We start from the raw sequence: 8,773 nt of genomic DNA on the forward strand, positions 1-8,773 counted from the left end.
TGTGTCTTGATTTCGTTGGTTCAACATTCTCATCACATGCACATTCATGAAATCTGCAAAAAGGGTACATGATCCAAGAAGCGCATGATCCCAGAGAGATATTCCTTGTTCAAGAAACACACCACCCACGTGCATTGCCCGTGTGCTTCTGTCTTTTTGCCTTTCTAAATTATATTATATTTTCGAACTCCGAATGCGCTGGTCAGCAGGGAAGGTTGTGTGCTCCTCTCGAGGCATTTGCTCCCTATAACTCCTCCATTTCAAAGGCCCCATAAGCATTCCTGTGTGCCCTCTACTTAATTTAACCAATATTACTTCTCAATTGAACCCCACTCAATCCCTACTCCCCCCACTGTGTGTTTGGCCGCTGGCTTTCTTGATGAAGGCTACGGAGTTAGAAGTTGTTGGTTATGGAGAGAGAATGGAAGCCTAGCGGGGAGATATCACCAAATTGTCCAAGGTGTGGTTCTTCCAATACCAAATTCTGTTATTACAACAATTACAGCTTAACACAACCAAGGTACTTTTGCAAAGGCTGTCGAAGATATTGGACCAAAGGAGGTTCCCTTCGCAACGTGCCGATCGGAGGCGGCTGCCGCAAAAACAGAAGAGGTAAGTCCTTATTAAGGCTGCCGACTGATGGTGCGCTCTGCAACAAGAGTTTGTCAAGTGACAGTTGTGATAATAAAGTGAACGCCTTATCCGACTCCAATACCTCCTCCTCAATGTCTGACGGTTCTCATATCGATTTGGCACTCCTTTTTGCCAACTTTCTGAACAATCAACAACCAGAAAACAAGTCCAGTTTCGAAGTTCCAGAGTTGCTGACGGAGTTCGATCCATCTCGGGAGTTTCCAAGCTTATCGAACACGAACATGGAATCAAGTCTTCAGCTACCGAAAGAAAACGGTGTCACTGGATGCCTCACTCACTCCGACTTCTCCACAGACTATCACTTGAGCAACAATGACCAAATATACCATTCTGGATTAGATTATCTAGATAGAGTTCAACAATGTACAGGCGATGAAACAAGTAACTATGCATTGCCACCATTGCCAGATGATGATTTATCTTCCCAAGAGATACTGTGGCCGAATTCTCATTCCTCCATCACTCATGCCTTGCACTTGCAGGCAACTCAAGAGCCACTTCTAGGACCTGAAACTCAAGATCCGAATCTACTGTTTGGTAATTGGAGTCCATTTGATTTGTCTAGTGATGATACTTTCAGTACCAGGACTTGATGCTTTCAATACCCTCGTCTGTTATATCAGTTAATTTTTTTTCTCCCCTCTTTTTGCTTGTTTTTCTTCTAATATTTATGTATAGATCAAAACAATTAGACGAAATAATATGTAAACAAATTATGATTGTTTATGTTCCTTTTTTTTTTGTGTGTGTTGTTTATGTTCCCTTTTTTTTTGTGTGTGATAAAGCAATGAACTCACCAGCAACGCTGGTGAAGTGTACATTCTTGAGCTATTGTACAGATTTATTTTGCGTACTCTACTGGCATAATAGCAGTCCATAAGTACTCAACATGATTGAAGATTCAATCATAACTGGCAATATCTCATTTTCTTTGTTTCTAACCTAGTAAAGTGCAGTGGCTACATCAGATTTCATAAGGTCATATTCGAAAAAGGGATGGATACCAAAACCCTCTTGGGATGTATATATATCGTAGCCTTAAATTTCCAATTTTCTAGCCGGCACTTGATATAATTAACTCAATTTAATAATATATATTTGAATATATCTGATTCAGTCTTCGAGTATATCAAAATTTGAAAATTTCAATTCCAGGAAACAAAACTATCTTAGATTTACATAACTCGAGTATATATTATATAGTCCATTGGGATTGACAAACAAAATCCTGGCGTGCTAGCTTCACATGATCAGTCCGGTGAGTCCACATATTTGAATGAATCCTAAATCTTTAAATATTATATATATATATATATATATATATAGCATTTGAATTTATTTTAGAAATATATAAAACGACTAAAAAAATATTGTGTTGTTCAAAGATTTTGATGCAAGTAATGACACAGTTCTGGGTCATAAATAGTAAATTCTGTGGTAATTAATAGAACTTTGGAATATTTATGCTTCAACTAAGTGTCTGGACTTGGATGGTTATAGTAGCACGTGAAGTAAGGATTAAGGAATGATTATCTTGTAATTGGTATAATTTATAGAGGGAAAGGGACTTACATAAGCTGTGGCATGACAATTAAACCACAAATTTTATATGGCAAGTGGTGACAATAATGGGTTGAAATAATGTTAAAAGTTAAGCTGCATTAGATGTTGGAAGCTAGGTGTCAGTTGGATAGAATTTGGTAGCAAATACCATGTTAAGTATGAATAGTAAATGAAGCCACAAATCCAACCAAATTGCATGGAAGAGGAGGAAAGAGAAAACATTGAGCAAATTTTGGTGTTTGAGTTGACAAGAGAGTAAGGAGAGAATGAAGCCATAGGAAAACCGAAATTTAGAGATCCCATTTGAGCATTCGACAAGCTTGTAAAGAGATGAATTTTTGAAACAAAATGGTGGGACTTACCTTATACAATAGTGAGACTTTACTACTCCAACTACACCTACCGTAATTTACATATACTTGAATGGAAGCAAAAATGAAACATAAGAGATTTTCAAGGTAGAAACGTCAAGTGAAAGAGGCGAGGAAACTATGAATTGAGTTTATAATTATACTTGGATTATGTAATTGGTGATATAATATTATAAGCTATCTATCGTGAAACAACCATTGATTGGTGTTTATATGTGCTTATGTGTGGAGGAAATATTGGACAAAATGTGGAGTTTACAATAGCTATGGAGCAGGGCCTTGTTTGAATTAAAGAAAAAGTTTGGGTATATTTTTGAAAGCTTGAAGAAATATGTGAGTGCTCCTTCAATTTCTTTTACCTTGGTTAAATTGTAATGAGCATTGAGATATTTGTATTTTAATTACAATTAAAATGCTCCATATATATATATATATATATATATATATATATATATTGATTTGTTTTAAAAGGAACTCGATGTTTAAAGATGTTGAGGTTATTTAATCTATATTTGATAATTTTTATATTTATTAAGAACTTTGAGCTTAAAAAAAATACGGACATATTCAAAATAACCCTTAAAAATATTTTAAATAGTAACATTCAAGATACTTATTTGTTAATTAATAATGAATTTCACGATATTCAAATACAAAAACAATTATTTATGACAAATAAATCTATATCTATACTATGTATTAGCTACTTAATTAAGTTGGTGTTACGAGTTAATTGGACACCAAATTAATTGAGTAATGACAAACATACACTTATTTCATAGAGTAAATTATATTATTTTGTAAGTATTTTTATCATTTTATATGGATTTGAATTCAATCCTATATAATTTTCAACACATTTGTTATTTATATTAAAATTTTATAAATATATTTTTATATAACTTTATTTTTTATCCACATTGTGAGTGTGCCATAATATAGTTATATATTAAGTTGCTAATTAAATTAGTATCACCTGTTAACCAATCGATTAAGAAATTACTAAACATTCAATTATTTTATAAAATGATAAATATTACTTTAAAATTATTTTTATATAAAATCTAAAAATATATAAAATGATATTTTTATTTACTATTTTAAGCAAAGCATATTTTTTATAAAATATTTATTACCTATAATCTTTTACTTGTATAATTAATTAAGTTACGCTTGTTAATTGAATTAGTGTCGGTGGTCGACGGCGTACGGTTGAATTAATCTAATAATGTTGAGCGTCGACATTTATTTATTTATTTAGACATGGAGGATTGCTGATTACATGAAATGGATGAGAAAAGTCGTTGGACCGCGTCGGTGAGTCTCTGCCTATGGTAGCCTTACACCCTCACCACGTGCAATTTCTGGCTTCTATCTTGCACCATTACTTGGGGTTAGCGTTAGCCGTTGAGATTGACCGTACGTACACACATGTCGTGAAAGTTTGTTCCCCTCTCCTATTATTCTTATTTTTTGATTGAAAAAGTATACAATAAATGCAGGTAATTCAAACGATTCGTCTTTATTACGCTGCTAGTTTTTTTTTTTTTTTTAATTTGTGGTAATTAAGGTGGGTATTCGATTGAGTCGGATAAAAAATTATCGAATTATTCGAGTTGATGAATTTTATTTTAGCAATTAAATTCAATTTGATTTTTTTAATCGAATTAAATAAAAAATTCAAGTCAAGTTGAGTTCACGAATCTTATTATTTATACTTAATGTTTTGTTTACATGCACCAATTATTTAACTAGTAGACGAAGTATAAGATTATTTAACTATATAAACAATATAATAGTTTTCCCTTTCAACTTGACAGGTAAACATTTATAAAAAAGAAGTAGTTTTGTTTTTTTTTTTAAATTTTGAAAAAGGTAAACATTTATCAAAATGACATAGTTTTACTTTTTCTTATTCGGATTTTTAGATAACTCGAATTGTGTAATTCATATTTTGAGTTAAACAAAAAAATTTGATTTTTTATTTGAGATTATCAGAATAAATTGATTAACTCGAATAACTAAAACTATTTAATTCAAATTTTGAATTTTTTATCTAATTTTTCGAATCAAATCGGATTATGCACACCCCTAGTAGCAATGAAGTTAAAATTGTCTAAAATTGATGGAGAATTTAATGTAATCTCTCTTAATTTTTTATGTGACATCTACATGACAATTTATGTATTTGTCACGTTAGTAAAGTCAACATTTATTAATTTTATTTATTTATTTTAGAGTAGTTTGACAAAATAAATATAAATTTAACGGTTAAAAAGATAAAAAATTAAATAAAAGACTAAAATAATTTTTCTGTAAAATTGAAACACCAAATAAATTATTATTTCAGGAAAAATGTTTCCTTATAAATTTTAAAATGTTTACTACACACATAGCTCAATTAAGAATAATGAAAAAAAAGAAATATTACAAAAGAAAATCAAATTAGAATAATAAAAATAGTAGGAGTATTTAAAACTCTTAAATTTTAACTAATAACTACCACTAAAAAACTATTCAATTAAAACTGATTTATTTTTAAGTTTCAAATTAATTATATAATTATTTTATAAAAAATAATTTTCCACTCAAGTATGATACATTCCATTAAAGATAATTACCATATATATTGATAAGGATAAATTTTTAGTTGGTTACTTGACTTTTAAAATATTTTCATTTTGATCATTAAAATTTTTTTTGTAATTTCATCACTGTTATTAAAGAATGCAAGGTTAAATCCTTAAAATTATTGATAATGAGACTAAAAGCTTGTTGTGTTAAAAAAATTTATACACGTAATAGATTTTAACTCATAAGAATAGCAAATATTGAACCCTTTGTTTTCAAAATAGTGTGGTAAAATGGAATCATGGTAAAACTTAAAAGAAAAAAAAAGGTGACGAGACTGTTCAAAGGCTGAAATGGGATGCGCACTGAATGTGAAAGGTTGCTTTCCTTTCTTCGTACCTGCCAAAGCTTAAAGAAGAAAATAACTGGTACATCAACCATGGTTGACCTCCCTAAATTAATTTAAAACAGTGAGCGCTGACCCCCGCCGAAGCCGCCACCGGCCCACCTCTATGAATGCTTCCTTTATACGCTTGCACCTGATGAGTCGTTAGGGCTTTGCTTTTATGTCTCTGGTAAATGCTTCTTTACGTTTTTTCCCCATGACATTTGATGGGACCAATTCCAAAACCTTCAAACTTATTCATCTAGATAATTCTGGTAATTACTCATTCATTTCTTTAAAATGTTTTTTAATTAGTTACCTACCTCTTAAATTTATCATGGTTACATATATTTAATGTGTTGACCTCCAAGATCAAAATAATAACAGGCATTATTATTTCATAAAGATAGAACCAGTGAAAAGGAAAGTTAACGCAAATACCTAATATTTATGAAACTTGTCTAAATCTAACCCTTCAATATTGTTAACGTCCCGATAATTTTACTTAGATTTCGTTCTGCATAGCTTCTCAGGTGAGTTTTTATAATAAAAAACATTTTTTTAAGAAAAATTTTAATTTAAAATAGGTGCTTTTTGACAGATGATAAGCCTTAACTTTTTTTTTTTTAATAAGGGATAGTATATATCAAAAATAAAAAATCATATTTCCAATGAAGCCTTTGAACTTTGACATTTTAATACTTGAGTTTGATGGTTTGTTAGATTGAATCAATTGGTATGAAGGAAATGATTAAATTAAACTAGCTTTCTATTAATTATTGTAAAAAAAGGGTAAGAAAAGGCAAAAGTATCATCAACACTTGATTCTTCTAATATTTTGCCTTCATTTTTTTTTCTGTTCTCCTCTTAACTAACCACATACAGGAAATAATTAAATTCTTCTCAACTTTTCTTGTGTTATCATCAAAATGATACTCTTTAACAACTTGTCAATGACGATGAAGTATATATATAATTTAATTTGTAAGGCCACTATGCTTTTTTAAGCAACAATTAAGATCAGGACACTAATTTGAGTTAATCAACAATTTGTCTAATCAACAATTTGTCAATATTGGTGAAGCATGTATGTTATTGAATTTGTAAGGGCAGTAGCTTTTTGCCCATGAATGTAATTGCTGTTGCTACATATGTAATTTGATCAATGAAGAATTATGTACACAATAATTATGGGTATAAATACTGGGGGAAAAAGACTAAACCCTTGAATCTATCTAATTTTTTCCTTGTGATCAAGCTGGATAAGAAGAGACGAGATTGGTTGGTATGCAAGGAGAGTTCTTCCAGACTGTAGCATGCAATTTGAGCACCTCTCTCGCCTTCTCTTTAGTCTTTGATCCACAGTCCAGTTGAAGCACCAAGCACAATTTAGCCACCACCCCAAGTTGCTGCATTTCTTGAAGAACCTTACTTGTGGCACAGAACTTGGCAATGGACAGCAAAATCCTCACTGCCCTTTCACTTGCTACCTGTGAAACCCTAAGTATCTTCTTTGAAACAATGGCAAGCCCTGCCCCATGCTTTAGCAGCTCGGACCGGCCTTCCGCGCATCCGCATACTGCGTCCAGCACCGTTAGTATCATCTCGCAAGCCCTTCTCTCCGATGATGAATCGAGAAGCAAGTCTATCAAGACGGGTACGACGCCGGCTTCGGCTGCCTTGATCTTGTTTCTTCCCCATGGACAAATGCTTACCAGCAATTGTAGTGTAGCTTTTGAGGCTTGCTTTGAGATCTGATCATGCAAAACCTGAACTAATTCGATGAATAGTTGGGGTCTGAAGTTGATGAGTTGCATCGGATCAGCTATTTCCGCCATTGATTTCAACAACAATACTGCATAAGCCCGAGATTCGTAGCTTCCACGTTGCATTAATCTGGTTAAGGACAGAATAAAAACACCATTTTTGCCCATAAGATTCTTGAGAGAAGCTTCTGAGAGTTGGAGACTGTAGAGAATGCTTAAAGCTTCATCAATCAGTCTTATTGAGTCGAACTCGTAATCTAATGATTCTTCGGCGGCTGTAGGGTTGTAATTACAGACAATAGAAACCAAGAACTCAACTGCGCCGGATGATTCCATGCACCTTTTGTTAGTAGCATTCTCGGCAGCGATTGATTTAAGAGTGTCGAGACACTTGATCTGTTGCTGCGGTGACTTGGCATCGATGAGAAGCTTGACAATCTGGGCCTTGCTGATGGGTGGCTTTGGGGTCGGAATCCTTTCGATTCCATGGGAAGCGTTTAACATGCACCAAGATTGAAGCAATCTCCTGAGGGTGTGGTTTGGGGTAAGCTCACAATCTGCAATAACTTGCTTTGTAACCGGACATGTAGTATTCTTCCCTGAAAACAACCACTTCTCGATGCTCTCCCTGTCGTATGTAATCCCAGTGGAAAGCGTGACGGGATCCTTCATGATCTCAAGAGAGATGGGGCAGATGAAAAATGGTGGAACATCAATTTCGTCCATTCTAGAAACCAAACAAGATTAAGCTCAAGAACAAGACAACCCAGAGAAGAAAAAGAAGTTAAAGAAATTGCTAAAAAGGAGTTGAGAATTGGATCTGAAGCAGTTGAGGATGTAGTTGTGAAATGGTTTGAAGATTTGGATTCAAAGGGGGGGGGTTGAGAGAGGCTTATATATGGGGAGTGGATAGATATTCAAAACCCGAGAAAGTCAAAACACGGAAAAGGCCGACTTTTCCAAACTATTCAAAGGCTCATTCGCAGCAGCACCACCAGCACTTAATTACAGCTCCTGCATTTCGGCACATGATTTATATCGGTGTTAGAAATGGTATTATCCTACACCCTCACTTTTGACTCTCTCTTCTAATATTTCTGCATCTACTTAATATATTATTGGGTTTGCTTTTATTTTAAGAATTTCCATTTCTTAATATTAGAATAAAACATGTGTTATTCATTGCAATCTAATTTTAAATATTAAAATGCTACATATTTAAATTTAACAAATTTGATTTTAAATAAAAAGAATCCAAATATATTATTATGAATTAATTGTAGGATAAGGATGTGATCCATTGCCGACAAATTGAAATGGAGGGAGGCCAATATGGCAAATTCCCTATGCCACAACAATACTCGTTGGTTTCTACTTGGCCTTGGGTGGACGTCCACCTCTTTTGACCCATCATGTTCTGTGAGACGATATTTATTTCTTATTATTTTTTATCTTTTAGTTTA

General features: G+C 33.0%; 2 protein-coding genes across 2 annotated transcripts; one reads left to right on the forward strand and one right to left on the reverse strand.

Moving 5' to 3' along the window:
- Positions 1-410: 410 nt before the first annotated feature.
- Positions 411-1,247, forward strand: LOC108456511 (dof zinc finger protein DOF3.5-like). Its single transcript, XM_017755070.2, has one exon. The coding sequence runs from the start codon at positions 411-413 to the stop codon at positions 1,245-1,247; it is 837 nt and encodes a 278-aa protein (XP_017610559.1).
- A 5,329-nt stretch (positions 1,248-6,576) lies between these two features.
- Positions 6,577-8,187, reverse strand: LOC108456112 (E3 ubiquitin-protein ligase PUB23-like). Its single transcript, XM_017754709.2, has one exon. The coding sequence runs from the start codon at positions 8,034-8,036 to the stop codon at positions 6,798-6,800; it is 1,239 nt and encodes a 412-aa protein (XP_017610198.1). The 5' UTR covers positions 8,037-8,187; the 3' UTR covers positions 6,577-6,797.
- Positions 8,188-8,773: the final 586 nt, after the last annotated feature.

The sequence above is a fragment of the Gossypium arboreum genome, chromosome 9 (assembly GCF_025698485.1).
Source record: "Gossypium arboreum isolate Shixiya-1 chromosome 9, ASM2569848v2, whole genome shotgun sequence".
In the NCBI taxonomy this organism is placed as follows: domain Eukaryota; kingdom Viridiplantae; phylum Streptophyta; class Magnoliopsida; order Malvales; family Malvaceae; genus Gossypium; species Gossypium arboreum.

Bases quoted from the DNA above. Each gene is read 5' to 3' on its own strand.
- LOC108456112 (XM_017754709.2), bottom strand. From the start codon at position 8,036: ATGGACGAAATTGATGTTCCACCATTTTTCATCTGCCCCATCTCTCTT.
- LOC108456511 (XM_017755070.2), top strand. From the start codon at position 411: ATGGAGAGAGAATGGAAGCCTAGCGGGGAGATATCACCAAATTGTCCA.